Genomic DNA, 21,058 nt, shown 5'->3' on the forward strand with positions numbered 1-21,058 from the left:
TATAAAAGAGCAAAACCACAAATTTCTTTTTTGCAGGAAAAACATGAATATCAAAAGAAAGAGTATGATACAATAGTAAGAAATTTTAGAATTATTAATTTAAGATGTTAAAATTTAAGCATGATTTTACAAGAAATAGAGGCTAATAAGCCCAACTCACTTGAGCATAATAGAGAATTTTTCCTTGAGGAAAAAATTAAACACCCATATTTTCTTCAAACCCTAGCTAGAGACAGGTATATATAGATTTTTACCAGAAGATATTAAGAGTCATATGAATAGATTAAAATATGAGCAAAATACATCTCTTCAGTTATATATTCAAACTTTTCTTTTTAATTTAGACGACATGATGGAAGCATAACTCCATATGACGACCTCATGATAGAAGAAGCATCATCAACTTCATTTAACATGAAGGATCATCCCAACATATGAAGTATAAGTTCCAACCTTTTTTACTCCATACAGCAATCAAGAAGCAAAACTCCTTTGGCATAATCTGAAAAGAAGAAACAGACTCCTTAGGCAATATAAAAATAAATAAGGGCATTATTGTCCAAACACTATAATTTTGTCCTTATTTATAAATACTTCACTCATTTTAGGTTGAATCAAAAGTCCCCCTTACATGATTCACCCTTAATAAGGTTACGGGGTTGTTTGCAGTAATGGTTTGGCGTTTCGAGTTGTATGTAAAGCGTTTCGGGTTGTACGCATGCAATCCAAAATCATATCAAGTGATTGAAAATAAACTTTAAATTGGTTGTTGATCCGAAATTATTCCTCCCCATTATCCGGATCAATTATACACTTGAAATGAGCATATGAATACATGAAAGTATGTTTTTTTCCAAGTGAAAAGGTTAAAACGGACAATAAGAAAAAGATTTGAAAAGGAAGGCTAGTCTGGCCTATGAATAAGTACCCTATTAAGATAATAGGGCTCGTGACGCAAAATAGATTCCAATGTAAATTTCAAACTAGTTAGAGACGTTCGGAGAAATATAAAATTAATCATTAGTCTTTTAATTTAATATAATCGGAACACAGGAAAACAAAGAAAGCATTTGTCAAACAATAACTAATTAGATGCTGTTTTAAATTTCTTGTACAACTAAAAAATTAGCTGTGCTGCAAATACAAATGGTCCCTCTCTTTAGAAGAAACAAGGAACCTTCTGTGTAGTTTCACACAAAGTGAATTTTTTTCTTCTGTCTCCCCCCTACTATTATTTTAATCAAAAGAAATACGTGGAGTAATCTCAATCATACATCTGTCCAAGATTTCTTTCTAAGTGGAGGAAACCAAGTTTATTAAGTAAATCCCAGTTGGAAGATTTTGTAAATGATCCATGTAAAAAGGTCAACATATATAGGAGGATGCTTAATTAATTGTTCCTTTCTGTCAATATTTTCCAGAGTTTTCTTTCTTCAAGGAAGGCAATGAGGTAAGAAAGGTTGAGAAAGCCTCTGGCTTTATCTTGGTGTCCTTTTTGTTGCCCCTTTTGACCAATGAGAAGCATTATGTCACACTGAGAAAATTACAAAATGCCTTGAGCTACCAAGCAGGAGGTCAAAACCAACTCAGATCTTCTACCAAATGTCAAACATTTTTGGGAATGTCAAACATATTACACATCCTTTACATTGAGTCCAAGCTATTCTATATTTTATTTGGAGTTGAGCAAGGACTAAGTGCACTGAATTCTATTTTAGTACACAATGATATCTTATGGCTTTTAGTATCACCAGAAAATAACTAACTTGTAAAACTTTTGTTTTTCTGCATACAAATATTTCTTCCACTTGGTTGGGTTGATATTGTCATGCTATTGTCATTCAAAATTTGTAATACAATTACAATCACATCTTCTGCAATTATTTAACAATGGCTTTCTGCTTTAGCATGTAAATTTGCTTTTAAATTAATTCATCCCATATATATACATAAATATAATTCTCCTATATGGATATTCGGACGTTATTATCAGTTCTGCGGACATTATATATACAACTCTTGTAATCAGTTCTGCTAACAAGTTTTTAGAGTTATCTTTAATAATTGTTGGGTAAGAAAAAAATTTGAAATTTAGTCCTTGCAGTTCTGACTGTATGTAAATGCTTTTAAAGGGGTGAAAATTTGACATTTCTGTTGCAGAAGTATGCTGATGAAAAATATGCATAAGAAGATTTTGCCTTAAGTTCATCAAGGCAGAAAAACCAATGTGATAAAATCAAATGTGGAATAGGAACAAGAGAAGGGTAAATGTGTTCACTTTTTAGTCATTTTGGCCAAGCAGTTGTGAAAAAAGTATAACATTTGACCAGATTAGTATACACTGAAATTACAACTACAAGAACTAAATTTAAATCGAGCTAATACTATATGGATCAAGGTGTAATTTAATAATAAATTGACTAAAATTATTTGACCAGTTAACTTGTCTGGTGCAAAAGATAAGCTAATTTGCAGGAGCCTTAGCAGCCTAGTTTCAACTTTTCTTGAGCCTTAGCAGCCTAGTTTCAACTTTTCTTGGCCATCTGAAAAGACAGAGAAGATAATATTTTCTCATAACCAAACATTAAATCTCATAAACCTCTATAGCCCCGGGGCAAAACTAAAAATGAATTTTCAATCTATTTACTGTCAATTTGGTTTACTTCAGCTAAACTGTATGAATGTCTAATGTCTTTAATCTATTCTTTTACTTGAGGTTTCATTAGAAAAGGTCAATGTTTTAAACGTGCGCATTGGACGTGTCGAATTTTGAACAAGTGAAAATTCAAAAGTTTGTGTGGTAAACTGAAAGGGGATCAATGCACTTTTTGGTTTCAGGAATTAGGAGGAGAATGTTTGGTAAATGGGTGATCAACTATGCAATGGCAAGATTTGAAAGAGCAGTTGGAGACTGCTGCATATTTTAGGACACAACTTTGAATCATTATATGTTAAACCAGAAAGAAAATGACAAAAATGATGACCACTAGGATGAGGCATGAAGATTAGCATAATTAAATTGAAGAATAATAGAAATCAGCTAAGTTTTATTGCATAGTAATGAGGTTGTGCATGACTCAACATCCCTAGAATCCCCCACAGAAGAAGATATGTCAGAGACTACATCAACAACACATGAAGAAACAAAAAAGATGACAAATAGAACCATCATCATATTTTAGGCTGTCAAATAATTGAATTCTGAGCAATTGAATAATAATGCATCTGCCATGAAACCCTTTAAGAAGCCGCATATCAATCAATGACCTAAATTGAATCTAGGAAAAGAACAATATGATCAATGTATTTAATAACATGGAAGACTCAAGAATTGGCACCAGTGATGCAAATTGAAAACAGGTAGATATATCTTTATTAAAAACTACAAACTAAACTGAAATTACCAGAGCTGCCTATGTTATGGTAGCCTCTGGTAATACTAGACGCTGATGCTGCATAGCTAGACTCAGGAATTCCTTACTGGTTGATAGCATTCAGTATTACTTTGATGACACATAAATCATGAACAATTTGTTTGGTGCAAAAGAAAAATGCATCATCATTTAAAGAATTTGTAATGAATCGTGCTCGATATCGTTCATCTTCATTGGTTTTTCAAATCAGGGCTTGTTTTTTATTTATATTTTTCATTAACTAGGAATGACATCAAAGCCATCCAGCTAAAAATCCAAGCACAACATGGAAAACTTATGGATGCTGCTGTATGTTCCTTGGGTAGACCTAATGAGAACCCCATATGGTGACATAACTTCTCAATAACAAAAATATACATTACAATTCCATGAAATAAAATGACAAATTATCAGATACATCTTTGGAATCTCAATTGAAATACTTGTTTACTATGTGACCAACAACAGCCAAGGACAGCACATTTTCTGCAGTAGCACCCAATCTGTAATAGTTCATGTCTTTTACTTTTCGTCATGTTGCCTTTTAGTTTTGTTCTGACAAAAGAAAAACATAATCCAAACCTTAAATACTAGGAATGCCACCTTATGGCGATGGCATTCTATATCGAATAGAAATCTGACCCGTGGCTTTAGAGCATTTTACAATAAATTATCCATGATATTACTGTCTCCATTCGACGACGACACTTGCACTACCTAATCCTGATTTTGGTGCCAATTTATTTCAAAATGGTTGCTAACTTGCTAGGTTATTTCCTGGTCAGTCGTCATTGCTTGTTCTAGGGAACTAAGAAATAAATAATAATGATAAAAAAAAAGAATGAAATGACATCACCATTTGAATTACATCTTCCTTGCACCTATAAAACCAGAATGTCTCAGAAATATGTCCAAAACCAATCCTACAATCAAACAATCCTTTTATACCTTTTCCCCAGTCTCACTTTCGATCTCCAATTTGGATATTCTTTTGTGTGTATTAGCACAATGGGCAGATCCCCTTCTTGCGATGAACAGAGTGGTTTGAAGAAAGGTCCATGGACCACAGAGGAAGATGAGAAATTGATGGATTATATTGCCAGACATGGCCATGGAAGCTGGAGAGCTCTCCCCAAGCTTGCAGGCCTGAACCGGTGTGGCAAGAGTTGCAGACTAAGGTGGACAAATTACCTCAGGCCAGATATTAAGAGGGGAAAATTCTCCGAAGACGAAGAAAGAGTTATCATCAATCTTCACTCAGTTGTTGGAAACAAGTATGTTAACTTTTCTCCATTTGTACAGTTACTTGTGGAAAATTTTGCAAAACTATAATTTGCTTGAAATTAGAGCTCAACTAAATTGAAGGTGGTGTTAATTTTTTTTTCTTTTAGGTGGTCAAAGATTGCAACTCATCTTCCGGGGAGAACGGATAATGAAATCAAGAACTACTGGAACACCCACCTGAGAAAGAAGCTGCTACACATGGGGATTGATCCAACCACCCACAAGCCAAGGACTGACCTCAATCACCTTCTGAATCTTTCACAGTTGCTCAGAGCAGCAAATGTCGGGCAGATGAATATGAGTTCTTGGGACAATGCCCTAAGCCTGAGGCTACAAGCAGGAGCAGCCCAACAAGCCAAAATGCAGCTACTGCAACATTTATGCATGCAGGTTGTGAACTCATCAATTTCTGCTGCTGCTCCTCCTCCTCCACTTCCTAATATTGACATGATGAGCACTTTTGGTTATCAAAATCTCAACCAATTTGGAGGGCAAGCCAACTCATTGGAAGGCTTTGAAGGACATAATAATAGCAATAATAATAATAATAATAATATTCCTACTTTTGACAACAACATGAGCAGTTACTATGAAGATATGCTGCAGACCAAGAACCCATTTCCTGCATTAGTTTCAGCATCTCCTGGGACTTCTTGCAACACCAACACCAACCAAATGGAAAATAGCATGAGTGGTGATCCTGCAGCAGATTGCTTCTCCACTCACTCTCCCACCACCATCTTTGAGGCTTGGGAGAAGCTCATGGATGATGAAACCAGTGAATCCTACTGGAAAGATATACTAGAGTAGGTTTTCATTATAATTATTCCCCCCAAATACTTCTTCATTTTTATTTCTTCTTCCTTATGTTTGGTATAAACATTCTTAATAATCAATTCTACACCAAATTTTCACTTTGCTTCCTTTTTACACAACATTAACATTTTTCTTTCTGTTTTGCAGATCAATATCATAAGTGCCGTCGTCACGATCTATAGCCGCGCCCTTATAAATTTGAAGAACTTTTGAAGTTCCTACACAAAATTTACTGCATTCATTATTCGTTAATAAGGTTTATTTTTTCTAATTAAGGTTATAATTATTGTTTGATGATGCAGCTTCTGAACTGATAATACATATATATGTAGCTATACCTATGTGAAAAGATATATACCTCCGAATTCTTGTAAACTTTTAGCTAAAGAATTTTCCATTTTCCATTTTCACTGCAGAATTGTTCAATGCTATTTCATAATATCAGATAATTCATTACAAACTGAACTTATGAATAATATCAGATAATTAATTAAGCTTTTGACGATATTATAGCACGTCAAAGTCAACCATGCATGCATGTCACCGCCATTTCCACCTTATTCGACGGTACATATATACATAATAATATATTTCTCTTGATGGGTCTCCGAGTGTCAACATCAGCTGATGAGTGAAGTTAGAAAAAAGTTGATCCCCTCGTTGTTATTAATGATTCATTTATGTATAAGTCTAGTCACTAAAAGTCAGATTAGTAGTTACATTTGCAACTGATTAGGTAAGACCAAGATTATTTCCGTTTAACACAAGTTATTGACTGGTGTGCTAAGGAGTAGCCCTTTACCAAGTTCCAACCAAACCACCTAATTAAGTTGAGTTCAGCTCAGAAATTGCCTCATTGGGATAACGATTTAGTTTAGTTACTTAGTATATTAGATATAGTTGTAATGATCAGTGAGGATGAACACTTTCAAGACAGCCAGTTTGCTATGAATTGTATGAGAATGAGTCACTTTCAAGACACTTTCATTTTTTGTTGTTTGGTCATTTCACCATAAAAACCCTTTTCTATGCTTTAGGCTGGCTGAGTTTGCTTTATTATTTGTATATATGCTATTTTAGAAATAAGAAAAAACATGGGTTGTTCGGGAAGAACAAAACCAACAATTGAGAAATGAGTTGCTGAAGAAAATTGCAAATGCTATTCACCTTTTGGTTGCAAACGCTATTATTCTCATTCGATAGGAAATATAGGAAAACTAAACAACTCTATTTAAAAAGAAAAAGGAAACAAAAAAGTGTAAAAGTTTAATGAGATGAAATAAGGAAAAAAGTAAGACCAGTTTGGTATCTTACTCAAAAAATTAAAATAAAAAATTATGATTCTTTTTTTTATAAAAAGGGCTTCTTAGAACTAGTTGCAAAACAATTAGCTGTCATTGGGTTTAGTTCTTATATTTTTTGTTTTAGATGTAGGTCATTTGACATTTATTACTTTTTTTATTGTGCCGATTTTACCATTTGAGGTAAATAAGGAAAACACATAGAAAATCTAAATTTAATGCATTATTTCCTTGTAATTGAATTCCAAATTTTGAAATTTGAAATTTTTGATTGATAATGTTCCTAATATATGGATAAAATACAATTTAATCAATAAAAGGTAATGGCCCACATATTATACCAATTGATCAGACAAGGACTCACATTAAATTATATACCTGACATAAAGGTAAATAGTGCTATTATTAGCAACAAAAAATACTTAGTGATAAATTTATGTTACCTATAAGTTAGGAACATAAATTAGAAGACTACCTATAAGTCAAATACAAAAATAGGCAAAATAAAATTGTATGTTACTTATATAAATTAAAAATTAAAACAATATACATAAAATACTATTACACATTGTCAAAAATATGAAACAACATATACACATTGTCAAAAAATATCACCAAATCTAATGATTAAACCCAACTCCTCAATAGAAATTTGAATCTATATCAACTTTTCTATTTTGTTTATGGTGATGGTCAAGACATTGCCAAAAGAGTTGAAGCCTTTGGCTCAAATACATACTTGAAAAGACCAGCAAAAGGATTCATATTTTTCACCTTGGGAATATGAATCGACCACCACAACAATAATGCATTCCTATTATCTCTTTGATGTGTTTCCCCAAAAACAGTCTTAATCAGAAGAGTTAATTAGAATGTTTAGGTGAGAGGGAGCTCTCTCGCGATGGCGTCTGGTTTGGGTTTTCATCTTTTTTGTTTTATCTTCTTTTGTTTTTTGTTTTTTTAATAACTTCTGACTTTTAATTAATTAGAATGTTCATTAATTTCCAAAAGCTTTATCTGCGATAATTTTATTTTATTTTTTATTCCATGCTTAAACTTGTGTTTCTTTAGAGTATCCACAATGATACTCTCTATTTCTTAGTTAAAATTTAGCTAAAAATAAAACAAAGCTATTTTAGGAGTTCTCTAAAAAATTTCAACTCCAACCATACTTCCTAATTTGGAGAGTCATAAATGCTATAACTCTTTTTTAATTGGTCCATCTCTATTAAAAAATAAAATAAAAAATAGTTAGCATTAAATAAAGGTTTGAAATACTCATTAAATAAAACAACATTAATTTATAGGGAGTAACTAGGAGTTCTTTCTCTCTCCTCAGATTTAGGAGCTCCTAGAGGACTCCCTATTTTAGGAGGTGGATAGGGAGCATGGTTGGAGTTGTATTTTTACGATTCCTCCCTAAAATTTGTCTAAGGAAATGGTTTAGGGAGCTCATTATGGATGCTCTAATAATAGTAGAGATACTAGAATAAGTTATTATTATAAATTTTTAAATTTTTTTGGGCTTTTCACAAATAAGTCAATTCTAACATGACATATTATACAAAACTCCATATAGAGCCTATTTGGAGGAAAAAAATAAAAATAAAAACCCAAAATTGTCATTTGTCATTTTCTAATTGATTCTTATAAAATTTTAATACACTAAGAACCAATTAGAAATAAGAAGTGGTAGATTTGAGGGCTTATAAGTAAAACAACTATACTCATAGGAATATATAAGTGAACATTAGAACTATGTAATGAGATTGCACACATCAAGACTTATCATAATCCAAAATCCTAAATATGTTCTTGGTCATAGGAGTATCAATTGGGCATTGATATTCCCCCAAGACTAGTACACACAATATCTTCTCCATATATAGAGAATGACGTGGTCTCAAGTCATTGAGTGTAGCGACACCTAGATATATGTGTAGGTGCTTATAGAAGAACAAGTACACTGAATGCGATCAAATACATGAGTTCTAGAATGTAAGTCTTTACTTACATGTCAAACTAGAACTCATAGATTGCAATGGTGCAAACTAATCCTTAGACTTGTGACTATGTTGTTTGTCGTTGAGGACACTATACAGTTGTGTTGTAGAAGACATGACCTAAAGGTGTTTATCAGGACTCTCAATAAAGTCATGGAGGCAAATGAATGTATAACAAGGAATCTCTATTCTTAGTAAAGAGAAAGAATGCTCCAAGGATATGATTGATCAAATTTCTGTACAGAGTAGTGCATAAGATGTGAAAGAATAAATCTTCAAATCGTATCGGGATAATCATATAAAGGAATAATTCATATTAGGATATTCGACATTAGATTCCACTTTCTAATAATGTGAATAAGGAGTATTGTATAAGAGACGGATTCAATTACACGGTCATTCCAATTTGAATAATTTGTTGGGCTTCAATGTAGTTTGGTCAAAGTCTTCATTTGAACTTGGGAAGCCCAAGTTGTGATGCTCACAAAGTTAATTGGTCATGCATGAGCTCGGATCAGGTGAGAATGGTAAAATAAGAACATTATACGAGAATCAATCCCAGTCATCGAAAGTCATCTGAGCGGTAGAAGAGAAAAAACAAGCTTACAATATAAACGGGGTACGCTACACTTTCCCCTTAGCCCACGTGTCCTGCCACACCTTTTCCAATCCCGCCCAATCCCCCCGCCTCTGAATTCATTTTTTTCAAACTCCCTCTTGTTCATCTCAAAAAGATTCTCCTCTCTCAATACAATCTCCAATTTCTCTTTGGTTAGAATCGATACGTTTCTCTCGAATTCCCTCTCTCTCTTTGATATTAAAGTCTGCATTTTATATTGCACTCACTTAATGTTTAATTTTTGTTTATGATTTTAGGGCTTTGATTTTCTGGGTAAGACTATTCTTTCTCGGTACTAGTTGTGTTTGCAAAAAATATAAATTGGCTTTAGCATAGTAACTCTATATAAAGGTTTGCTGCTATTAAAATATTTTTTCCTCCTTTTTTTTTTTTTTTTTGATGGCTATTGTTTGTGGTAATTTATTGAAGTGTAGATTCACAGCTGTTGCTTCTTCTTAGTTAATCTGCATCATAGATCCCTTAAGATTTGTAGCTGTTGCTTTGCTTAGTCTACTTCTAACTTATCTTTTCTTAAAATTCCAGGAACCTTTATCTGTTTTCTTTGACCCTCATTGTCATCCTGCTTTACCCATCTAGTGGTGTGAGTATAGGGCATCATTTTAATGATTTAATGGGGCTTGGAAAATAACTAATAAGTACCATTAGAAGTAGAACGCAAAAGAGAAAATTGAAGATCTACACTGTGAATATGAGATGATTTGGGATGCATAAGGATCAATGTATCTTGTCAAGAAAGCATTTGCATACCCTGTTTTTGTGCTACATTTGCATACCTTGTTTCTATTTGCATACTGCTGTGTAAATATATATTGGATCCCATATCGATTGGTAGGTATCAGTTATGTATCTTAATGTGTTGAAAATAGTGTTAGTAGGTATCAGTTATCTATCTTAATGTGTTGAAAATGGTGTTAGTAAGTATCAATTATATATCTTAATGTGTTGAAAATAGTGTTTGTATGTATCAATTATGTATCTTAATGTATTGAAAATGTGTTGATAATATTGTGAGAGCATCTACAACTGATGTGTCAAAAGTGTCTATACTTTTAATGGCTTGAAAGAATATCATTCATGTTCACCTGTTTTTTATTTGTTCCTGTGATGGTAGGGTAAAGTTCCTCATTATCTTGAAAACCATTGACTGGTCAATAAGTAACTTTCTTTTGTGTATGAGCGTGCCACTGCTAGCAAAAAAAACCCTACCAGACTCCTTTAAAAATGGATAACTTGCGCCCCAAGTCACTGATTTCTAAACAAGCGATTGTGAATTTGGGTGCTTTTCTTGCCTCAAACTGATGAGGACTTCATAATTTTTCACAGTACAAAACTGGTAGTACTAGCCAGAATAAATAACAGGAAAGTAAATTGCTTCAGGCAAAACTGCCTTTTACAAGACTCAGAAAGGGAAAGACCAACTCCAAAAAAGACAAAAGAGCATTACACTTCAATATCTGCCTGGATAGCTACTTTTGATCTGGACTAGATTGGACCATTAACACCTTCAACTGTCAAGTTTCAGCTATAAATCGATATCGACGTTCGAGTTTAGCAGAGCTTTAATCTATTTCAAGCCCTAGAAGGCTTTTTGAACGGGGAGAATTGGAACCTCTTCAGTCTGGAAGGGGCAGAAGTGGCTACATTTGATGATTACTGAGCTTGAACTGCACTGTAATACCTATTTTGTTTGATCAGGGCTCTCCATAAATTTGTTGAGGTTTTCATATTTGCAAAACCCGAACTCTACTTGATTTGGCTTATGCTGAACTAAATTTGTAACGAAAGAAATCTCGCTTTGAATGACTATCTCTTAAACTGAACTGAAGTTAGAGATTCTGGATTATAGATGGCTTGTTTCTTGTGGCTCAATGAGCTTTTGGTTGCTTCAGTGTTTTGAAGGCTTTTGAGATCAAGTGATCATTTTGAGTTTTTGTTTTTTGATTGATTTTTGGATGTCCTTGATCTGTTCACCTCTTCTCATATTTATAGAAAAATGTTGGAGTGGGATTTCTAATCTTTTAATAATAGGCGGCAGATTTTCCAAAAGCAAGATCTTTCATTTTTTAATGTCGTAAAAGAAGGAAGCTATTATTTTGGCAGAGAAGGGCCATCAACATTTAACTTTCATGGAGGTCTTTTCCTTACTTTTTTGATAGAAAACCAACTCTCTTTGTTCTCTATTTGTTCCTTGCAAAATAGAAAAAACACATTTTGCCATGATGGTCAACTTTTTCTCGTGAACAACTCATTTGCTCCCCACTTATCTCTTGAAACTGTAACTTGCTTATCTCTTGGAAATATAACTTGTTTTGGTGCAGAGCTTCTGTGCATAAAGAGAGGGGATTTGATATTTTTTTTCCTTGGCAAAGAAAAAATGGAGAAGTTTTGTAAGACCTGACTTCATTAACTCCCTATCACTTCCTCTGTTTTAGTTGAGAATTTTGACTTTTCAAGGTCAGGAAGTCACATGGATTTTTCTTTGAGAATAGACTTTCCAGGAAGAATATGCTGACTTGTTTCTGGGCTTTTTGAGAGTAATGGTGAGAATTTAGAAGTTGGGCCCAATCCAATTCTTTCTTTAGAATTTTAACGATCTGCTTGGTGGTCAATTTTGCCATTTCGTAAAATAGATGGGCCTCTAATGTGGATTGGGCTTTTCTTTTAGAGTCGAGGCCCAGTCTTCTGTTTTCCTGTTCCTAGGCTTCTTTGTGAGAAGTGGGTTGTCGTCTGTGGAATTCTTTTTAGGCCCAAACAACTCTAACCAATGTGTCAAAGCTGATATGGAATGAAGGCTGGAGGTTGAGATGTTATTTTTGACATCCCAAAAGCAAGGCGTCAAATGAATATTTTATTATTTTTTATTTTATTTTATTTTTAATTAAAAATAAATCAACACTAAAATGTAATAAAATAATAATTTAATTTGACATATCGAGTGGAGTGTAAAGCTGTGTAAGATGTCAAATTGCCATATCAAACATTAAATTTAAATTTGATGTTTAGTATTTGACATCTCCCTTGGAGATGCTCTAAGTAGATATCACTTTTGTATCTTAATACCCACACACATTTTTTTTTTTTGGAAAAAAAAAATGTACATAAGCCTTAAAAGCAAAAAAAGTGTCCAGGTAAGTTGACTCAAAATCAAAGAGACTAGATTTTTTTTTTTTTTTTTTTTTTTTTTTTTTTTGGTCAAATGAAAAAAAAGATATTATTCAATTGTAGGTTCCGAAAAAAAATTGTATGATCAAGTTCACGTCCTGTGCGAGAACCTTCTGCAACCATAAAACATTGCAGCAAAAAATCCTTATAAAACCTCTGCTTTGTTGTTTTTTTTTTGTTTTTTCTCACTAGAAGCCAAATCTACAACTTTACTGTCGGCTTACCAGGTTGCTTATGACAAATTTGAGATCACCTTCAAAACCCTCATGTCTCATAAATTGGTACAGGTTAGCTGAGATTGACAGGTCAATAACGTTCAAATTGCACCGTATTTTCTTTCCTTCGGCCTCAATGTACCTGAAATAGAAGCATGAGACCGTTCCCACAAGGCTTCGCTAGCAAAACTCTTTGTCCCAAGAGGCTTCGTTGCTCTCCTTTTTTTTTTTCGTTCAATCTAATAGGGTTTCGCTTTTTAGGTTTATGTGGATATTAGTTTTAAGTACATTTAAGTCTATTTAGGTGAATTTTTTGCTATTTTAAAAAGTTCCTATAAAAACTATCATTTATGAGTGTGCGGAAAAGTTTGACTATTTTGTCAAATTGTGCGACAACGTTGGGATTTCATGCATCATGTTGGCCATAGCCCATCTCAATTTATAAGAAGAAAGTCTTAGCTCTTTCCAAATCACACACTTCAAATGGATAAATGCAGAATTTGGATGATTCTCAAGGCATGGTTTGGTTCTATAAGAAAAGTCTGAGCTCTTTCCCAAACAATATTCTTTTCCTGAAGACCCAAAAACAAAGGAACATTGAAACATACTGAGAAATTTTACACCCCACAAAATACTGATACAAAAATGACCCAAGCAAAATCTAAGCATGACAATCACAAACTCACAAAGCTCCTCTGCCAAAAATACATAGAATATTCTCAAGGACTTCGTATATCGATCCTGAAGGGCATCTCTCCACTGTTATGACGCTCATAAACCTCGCAACAGTCATACTAATGCATTTTCTTTAAACTAGAAACTCCTCAACAGATTTCCCATGTGCTCCCACCATGCCAAAACTATAATAACCTATATTGTGCAAATGCTATCCAGTTTCAAATCCCTTGAAGAATCTCAAAACTCTCTTCTACCTAATTAGAATTCTATCTGAACGGACTTTTCAGGACAAGGCCTGAAATACAATCCGGTACAATCTTATTCTCCTTTTTCTTTTTCCTTAATTATCGAAAATAAGTTCAAAAAGACCAGCGCATTTTAGATATTCCGCAATCAGGAAAACCCATAGCCAATAGAAAATTCAGGATGCGGAAATTTCCATAAAGAGGATAGAAAAGTAGGACACCACCATTCACTTGCCAATGGAAGCCTCAGAAAGATTCATACATACCCACAGTACTCCACATTTAGTAACACTAAATAAAGACATAACAGGACTTCTAAGATCCAATGAACAACCTCATGCTACTGTTTTTCTTTTTCGGGACTTGTACAATAGAAAGTTTCTGTTTACAACCTTCAACAACCACCAAGATTTAATTTATTTCTGTACTCTTCTATAGTTGGGGCAAGAAAAGTCATTGATCTAGTTGGAACTTCTGGAATACAACCAGTGAGACAGAAGGTTTTATGGGCTTTTTCTCTTTCTATATCCAGAATCAGACTTTCTCAGTTTTAACTTCTATATTCATCCTGCATGGTTATGACCTTTACACACAATACCAAACTTGATTAAGTTTTGCACCTAACAAGGGGACCAGTACATGAAGCTCAATCTACAGACAGAGTCAGGGACTCTCGACATGCCTAGTTTTCTCAAAACATGAATTCATACAATCGCGTAAATCATAACATTTACCACAAGGCCACAACAGTAGCAAACGCAAAACAATTTCGAAGGTGTAGCAAAGATGGGTATCAGTGATTATATACATTTCACAAGAACACAAAGCATTTGGGACTTTTTTTTTTATTTTATTGGCCAAGCATACAACTTGGGACTTGATAGACAAAGATTCTTCTATCAAAGCACATCAAAACTTGAATATACATAGATCGCCACAAAAGAAGACTGACTTGAAAACTAAATTAATAAGTAACTGAAAGAAAACAGAAAAGGAAAACAAAAATAGAGTAAGAACCCTCCACCAACTCTCCAAAAATACAATGGATTCAAACGTAACATGGGGACACAATAAGTCTTAGCCAAACAAACACGTACTGTTGATTTTCTCTTACCATACTCAAACCAAGAGGTAGTAGTTTCATCAATACCATAATTATTTATCTATATGTATATCACATAAATTCTTTCTATGAAACAGAATATAGAAAATTAACAGACAGATGACTCCTCATTGACAGGCTAGAAACGTAGCAGGAATCGCTCAGCTTAGAGCAGCAAAGGTCATGGAACTGGCCAGGACAATCGATTGTATAAAAACTACAATCCTGCGACAAGTTCACAAAAAACAATTTATTCTATACTTATTAACTTCTCAACTAGGCTTCCATAGCCCATTGACACAGAACTGTAGAGAATGTATGGAAATGAATCATATATTTGATGCAAAGGAAGTAAAATAATAGGAGTGACATTCTCTGCAATTGGATATACATTTGATATATCTTTTGCAAAGGATTTTAAACAATTTGCTATTGACTACAGAAACTTAATAGTATTCAAAACTTTCCATTTCCACTTATAAAGCACTATCATTTTATCATTGACATGTGCCCTTTCAGGTGCAAAGTACCAATAATTTCTCTATTTGAATTTGAAAGATTATCGAGGAGGGAAAAGGACATAGGAAGATTATTTGTAAGCAATCTGGTCACTTTCATAGACCCAGTCTCTTCTTAAGTATGTGTCTTTGACACTACTGCAAAAGAACCATATGCGGTTATAAGCACTGGCCCCTGACACTTTAGCACTGTGGAAAATACATTCACAATTTTGAGCTTAAAACAATTAGCAAACACGTGTTGGACTCCTACACACATCGAGCTTGCGTACATTGTACTAGTCCATCTATCGCAAACAAGTTTATGAGCCAGCAAATGGTGCTTAAATATGACTCAGCTACAAGTCAGAATTTAACATGAGTACAAGCCACAGGAATCTTAGTGTCAAATTCCTAAACTACTTAAATATATTGTTTCCATAAACGACAAGGCATATTTGCATCATAAAAGAAGAAACCGTTACTAATAACGACACACCAAAACCATATGTGGGCCAATCACCCCTATTGGCATTCATCCAAAGTTAATACGCAGTGTTAAACGTATAGCAACACAGATCCAACATTGTAATTTGTTCTATACTACGCCCACTTTGGTTTCAAGAACATTCTTATCAATTGTCTAATCCTAGAACTCATTCACCGAAAATACAATCAGCTCCTTACTCCATTCTGATTCTAGCATTCTGCTTTATCCAAAAACAACCAAACATTACATCAAAGCAATAATTGGCTTACGTGTGTATAACTTGGTGTTCATTTCTCTCAAGTCTCAACAAAACCTGAAAAGGCAAACCTGGGATCCTAATTTTTTATTATGGAAATTAGAGCATTAGTCTGGGCATTCACTGGATGTACTAAGTTTTAAATAACTTTCCAAAACATGCGACAAAGCACTACTCTCCTAACACTAGTTTATACAAACAGGCCTACATATATGACAAAAGTATCATCAGAAGGTTACACATTAAATGCAAGCAACCATTTCTTTTATCTTCTTGCCCAAAAACACTCGAATAAGGGAAAAAAAAAAAAAAAAAAAAAAAAGAGGAAGAAGTGCAAGATCAGGAATGTCATAAAACTTCAATAATTTCCTCATAAAATTTGATTGACAGAGTACTAATCAGAAACCTTATTAATGCAACCCATTCAAGCCACATTAACAACCACAAACAAATAAATTAGTTCATGAAGAGAAAAAAAAAGTATCATAAAATTCAATAAATTCAATCAAAACTAAAAAGCAAAAAAGAATAAAAATGAAAAAATCATTAACAAAAAAAAGCCAAAATCCATTAACTAAAGGTGCCTATGGCACAAACTAGAACAGTTTCTAGGCAATGAAAGACTTAAAAGCCTCAGATTACAACTTGACTTTCCTAAAAAGGCTAAAACTTGAGCATAGTATTTTGAGAAGTACCTTCTCTAGAGCATTGGTGAATGGAATATACACGATCAACGCTGAACATCATGTAATCCTGTTGTCAAGAAGTTAAAGCTAAAACCAAGAACCAGCCTACTCAGTTCAGCACTGTACCCCAACTGCTATCTAAACCTAATGTGCAACTCATCTTCGTCCACAAATCACCAAAATGGCCAAGCTTCTTAAGAAAATGCCAATGAACCAATAGTGCCAGCCAACCATCGGACAAAGACGCCACAGGGCCTTTCAAACTTTAATTGAGTTCTCCTCTTCTACGTTAAGATCACCCCCATCATCCCCATCACTACTTACAATTTTCCTCACTTCGTCATCACAGCTAAGTACCTCATAACTATCCAAACCAGTGTTCTCTGCCCCATCTTTCTCTTTCTTTTGCATAATATCGCAAAAGAAATCAGTCAACAGAGTCTCGTAACCCGGCATTTTGGCATATCCAGGAAAGTAATTAATGTCAATTATCAAATACCGGTTACCAAACCTCGCGTCCCGAATCACATCAAAGTTAAACAGGTTCAACCTCAGCCCTTGCCGCAACCCTCTTGCAATATCAGTGATAAAGCTCTGTGGCGGCATCTCTGTGTCGTCCAACTGCATCATCTTGTAGTACTTGTCATCAGTTCTCTCATTGTTTGCAAGATTGGATATCTGCGAGAACGACAACAAGCCATCCAAGCTTCCCAATTTCTCTTCTTCGGAAACGTCAGGGAGTGACTTACGCTTCACGCATTTCACATGTTCTCCAACCACATACACCTTGAAGATGACGCCGCCATGGTTCACAAACTCCTGAAGCACAATTGGGGGTTTGAGGTTGTCGAGCCCGTCGTGGTTGAAAACCAGGGCCATTTTGTGCGACTTGGCGCTGCCGTCGGCGACCAGAGGCTTCGCGATTACCGGGAACTTCAGACCCTCCCAAGCCTGACGATCAAACAGCGTTTCCTTGTCGTATATCACAATCTGCTTCGGAATCCCAAACGTATCACTCTCGTGCTCGATTTTCAGCTCCGAAACCACCTGCAGCATCGAAATCCGATTGTGCAGCCGCTCGATCTCCTCCGGCGAGTCGATTATCACCGCATTAGGGTTCTTCACCCTGAACTCCTCCAGCTGCCGCTTCCAATCGTTGCCGTACAACTTGTGCATCACACAATCGAACGGCCCCTGATCCGCCAGCGAGCGCTCAGTGTCGATCCGTACGAGATCGATGCCGCGCGATCTCGCGAGGCCGACCAGCGACTCTTGGATGAAGCTCTGCTGCTTCTTCGGCGCCAAAGCATAGCCTATCCCGAACCTCCGCTCCGCCATTGATTTGCAAGACAACGAATCCACAGAATGCTACACAAAACGCTCATATAATCCCGCGCATACAAATTGCAGAGTTTTGTATACGTAACCCTAATTCAAGTTTTCGGTTTTTCTCTTTTTCTTCTTATTCCCTTTATTTATTTTCCTTTTTTGTTTCGGAGTTTCTTCGTTGTTTTTTCGGAGCTCAGAAGAAATCGAAAATTGCACAGGGAGAGAGAGATATGAACGGGAGAGGAGAGGTGAACGAAAGAGAGAGGACTAGGGTTAGTAGGGTACGGGATTGATAAAGTAACCGGTTTAGTACAGAGAGGAAGGGTTGGATGCACACGTGGCATATGCGTTGGGCGAGATGCGGAATCGCTCCGAGCAAGGAAGCGCATGTGTGAGATAGAATGTGGGGTCTGGGGATTTGAGAAAAAAAGGGACGGTTGGAGTTGAGCTAAAGTGACGGGTTGGTGAGGTGAGAGAGTCAACGATGTTGACTTGAGGATTCTGGAGGAGTAAAATGAAATCAGTGTTTAATTCGGCTGATAATTTTCATTTGGACCACGGCTCTTTTGTTTTTTTTTTCTTTTTTCTTTTTTCTTTTTCATTCTTCTGTTTTCCTCGTATGAAGACTAAAGTCTAAAATTATATATTTATGTCAATGGGTGTGGGTCTCATCCGGAAAGGGATCTTTTTGACCTGTAGATCAATAGTCTAAAGTTCGAACCTACAACCAATAATTTAAAGTTTGAATACTATGTCACTTTCTAATTTAGACTATTACATGCATTGAACATTTAAATTTTGGTATAAATGTGTCAATTTGTTGTCGACAAAAGAATCTTTGCAATTTGGGGATGCGACTTCTCCAGCCATCTGCTTTTTTGCATTACATTTTGGCTTTGGTATATTTGGCACGCGTTTTTAGGATCATTTTGGACACTAGAATTACGTTACATTGCATCGGCACACGTATGGTGTGACAAGTATCTTCTGTATAGCACAACCCATGGGTAACTTTCTCTTTTTTTCTTTTGTTCGAATGTAGTTTTCATTAGAAACCCACAAAAGGGTATAACAATACAACAAAAAATGAAACCCAACCAACTAGGCTCAACAACAAAACAAAAAGGCCAAAGGCCCAAATAAAATACAAAGAAAAGAGCAACAAGCTTAAAACCAGGAAGGCATTAAGCCAACAGGCAAAAACCAAGGCCAAGAAAGCTAGCAAACCCTAACCAAAATTCAACCGAGCCGCCGCCAACACCACACGAGACGACATCAAGGGGACAAGTTGAGGGGAAGAGCTGCCACATCTAAGGGACACAAAATGAAAAAATTGCACGACCCACAGATCCACCCAAATACCAAAAAATCCCATATATATCAAAGACACAAACAAGAAAAAAGAAATCAGCCACAAGAAGATCATCACCTCCCAAATCAAACCTGACAAAGCACCAGAACAAACACAAATCAACATAGTATAAGGAGGTGGTGCAGGCACCCGAAAAAGGGCAAAAGCTCGAACTCTACACATCTTCAGAGTTGTGCGCGAGAAGCCGAAGCAGCCACAAGGTGAAGCCATATCAATAAGGAGGAGAAAAGTTTGGTAGGAATGGACGATACCAAGACCATAGAGAAGGGATTTGAATGGAGTATGGGGAGAGATAAGAGGAATGGATGGAGGAAGGGACAACTGAATACAGTAGATGAGAAATAAAGGGGGATCTGAGAAATTAAAGGAAGCCAAAGGCATAAAGCCTTAGAGTTCAAGCAGAGTTTGAACAAAACACCAACAAAGGGGAGAACAAAACAGCCACAAAAAGGGGAGAGCAGAACACCCACAAAGGGGAGAGCAAAAACACCCACAAAGAATGGGAGAAAAGGATCTTACAGATCTCCTCAAGTAGTAAGGAGCAGGCCAGAGAAGAGAAACCATAGGAAATGGGAGGAAGAGAGGACCTCCTTCCCCCCAGGTCGTGAGGCACATAGCCTTTTTTTTTTTTTTTTTTCCCTCACCCACTACACTAAACGCTAGTTAGGCTTGAAAGTTGGGATCGGATGATCATATATTTTGAGTGCTACTAAACAAACCCTAAAATTAATTAAGTACACCCTACTATCAAAATATTTATTGAATTACTAATTTATCATAATATAAAATGACTAAAAATGATATATTGAATTGTGAAACAAATGTAATTTTAATAAGTGCACTTTACTCACCATATACAACCCTAATCGAATGTAAGCGAAAGCCATCAAAGGTTAAAGAGGTGTTTGGCCGAAAGCCACCGAAGGGTTAAAAAAGTGATTCGGCAGAGGTTGCTTTGAAAATGTTTTCAGGAAAAGGAACATAAAGAATCTATTAAAAATATTAAACATTTAAAAATTGGGAAAGGTATCTTAATTTATAGGGATATTTGTAGAAATGTGACATGAACTTACACCGTAGTTTCAATTTGTCAACTTTTAAAAAAAAAAAATTAAGAGAAATGTCACATGAATTTTTCAAAATCTATAATTTGTCATCTGACTAACATCATTCAATTTTTCATCCATGATTAAGGGTATTTTTGTCTTTTCATTTTGAATTGTATATATTTTAAAATAAACCATTAAAAATCAAGATTCTTTCCTACTAAACATTAAAAAATTGAAAATTGCAATTTTTTTTTTTTCCATCCCCCGTCGTCTCACTCTATTCTCTCTTCCTCCCCAACCACAACTCCCCTCTCCTCTGTTTTTTTTTTCTCCCCCAAGACCTGAGCACCCCATCCCCACCTGCAACCCACCCCCACCCTCTTCCTCATATTTAATTAAGGACATGAATATATGCAATGGGTGTGTGTAAACACTCTAAAACAGTATATCGAAATTATTCCAACATTAAACAATAAAACATTAACATCACATAGAATAGACTACTATGACTTTGAACAAA

At 35.2% G+C, this 21,058-nt stretch overlaps 2 protein-coding genes across 2 annotated transcripts; one reads left to right on the forward strand and one right to left on the reverse strand.

Annotated features, from left to right (window-relative positions):
- Positions 1-4,421: 4,421 nt before the first annotated feature.
- LOC117627567 (transcription factor MYB39-like) lies at positions 4,422-5,507 on the forward strand. The gene is made up of 2 exons (XM_034359707.1): positions 4,422-4,687; positions 4,805-5,507. Exons 1-2 carry the CDS (start codon positions 4,422-4,424, stop codon positions 5,505-5,507), a joined length of 969 nt encoding a protein of 322 aa, XP_034215598.1.
- An 11,074-nt stretch (positions 5,508-16,581) lies between these two features.
- Positions 16,582-18,432, reverse strand: LOC117628820 (inositol-tetrakisphosphate 1-kinase 1). Its single transcript, XM_034361353.1, has one exon. It carries the CDS (start codon positions 18,124-18,126, stop codon positions 17,047-17,049), a length of 1,080 nt encoding a protein of 359 aa, XP_034217244.1. The 5' UTR covers positions 18,127-18,432; the 3' UTR covers positions 16,582-17,046.
- Positions 18,433-21,058: the final 2,626 nt, after the last annotated feature.

The sequence above is a fragment of the Prunus dulcis genome, chromosome 5 (genome assembly GCF_902201215.1).
Source record: "Prunus dulcis chromosome 5, ALMONDv2, whole genome shotgun sequence".
NCBI classification, from domain to species: domain Eukaryota; kingdom Viridiplantae; phylum Streptophyta; class Magnoliopsida; order Rosales; family Rosaceae; genus Prunus; species Prunus dulcis.

Coding starts and splice junctions, on each gene's coding strand:
- LOC117627567 (XM_034359707.1), top strand. CDS start 4,422: ATGGGCAGATCCCCTTCTTGCGATGAACAGAGTGGTTTGAAGAAAGGT. Junction 4,688..4,804: donor CACTCAGTTGTTGGAAACAA/GTATGTTAACTT, acceptor TTTTTCTTTTAG/GTGGTCAAAGATTGCAACTC.
- LOC117628820 (XM_034361353.1), bottom strand. CDS start 18,126: ATGGCGGAGCGGAGGTTCGGGATAGGCTATGCTTTGGCGCCGAAGAAG.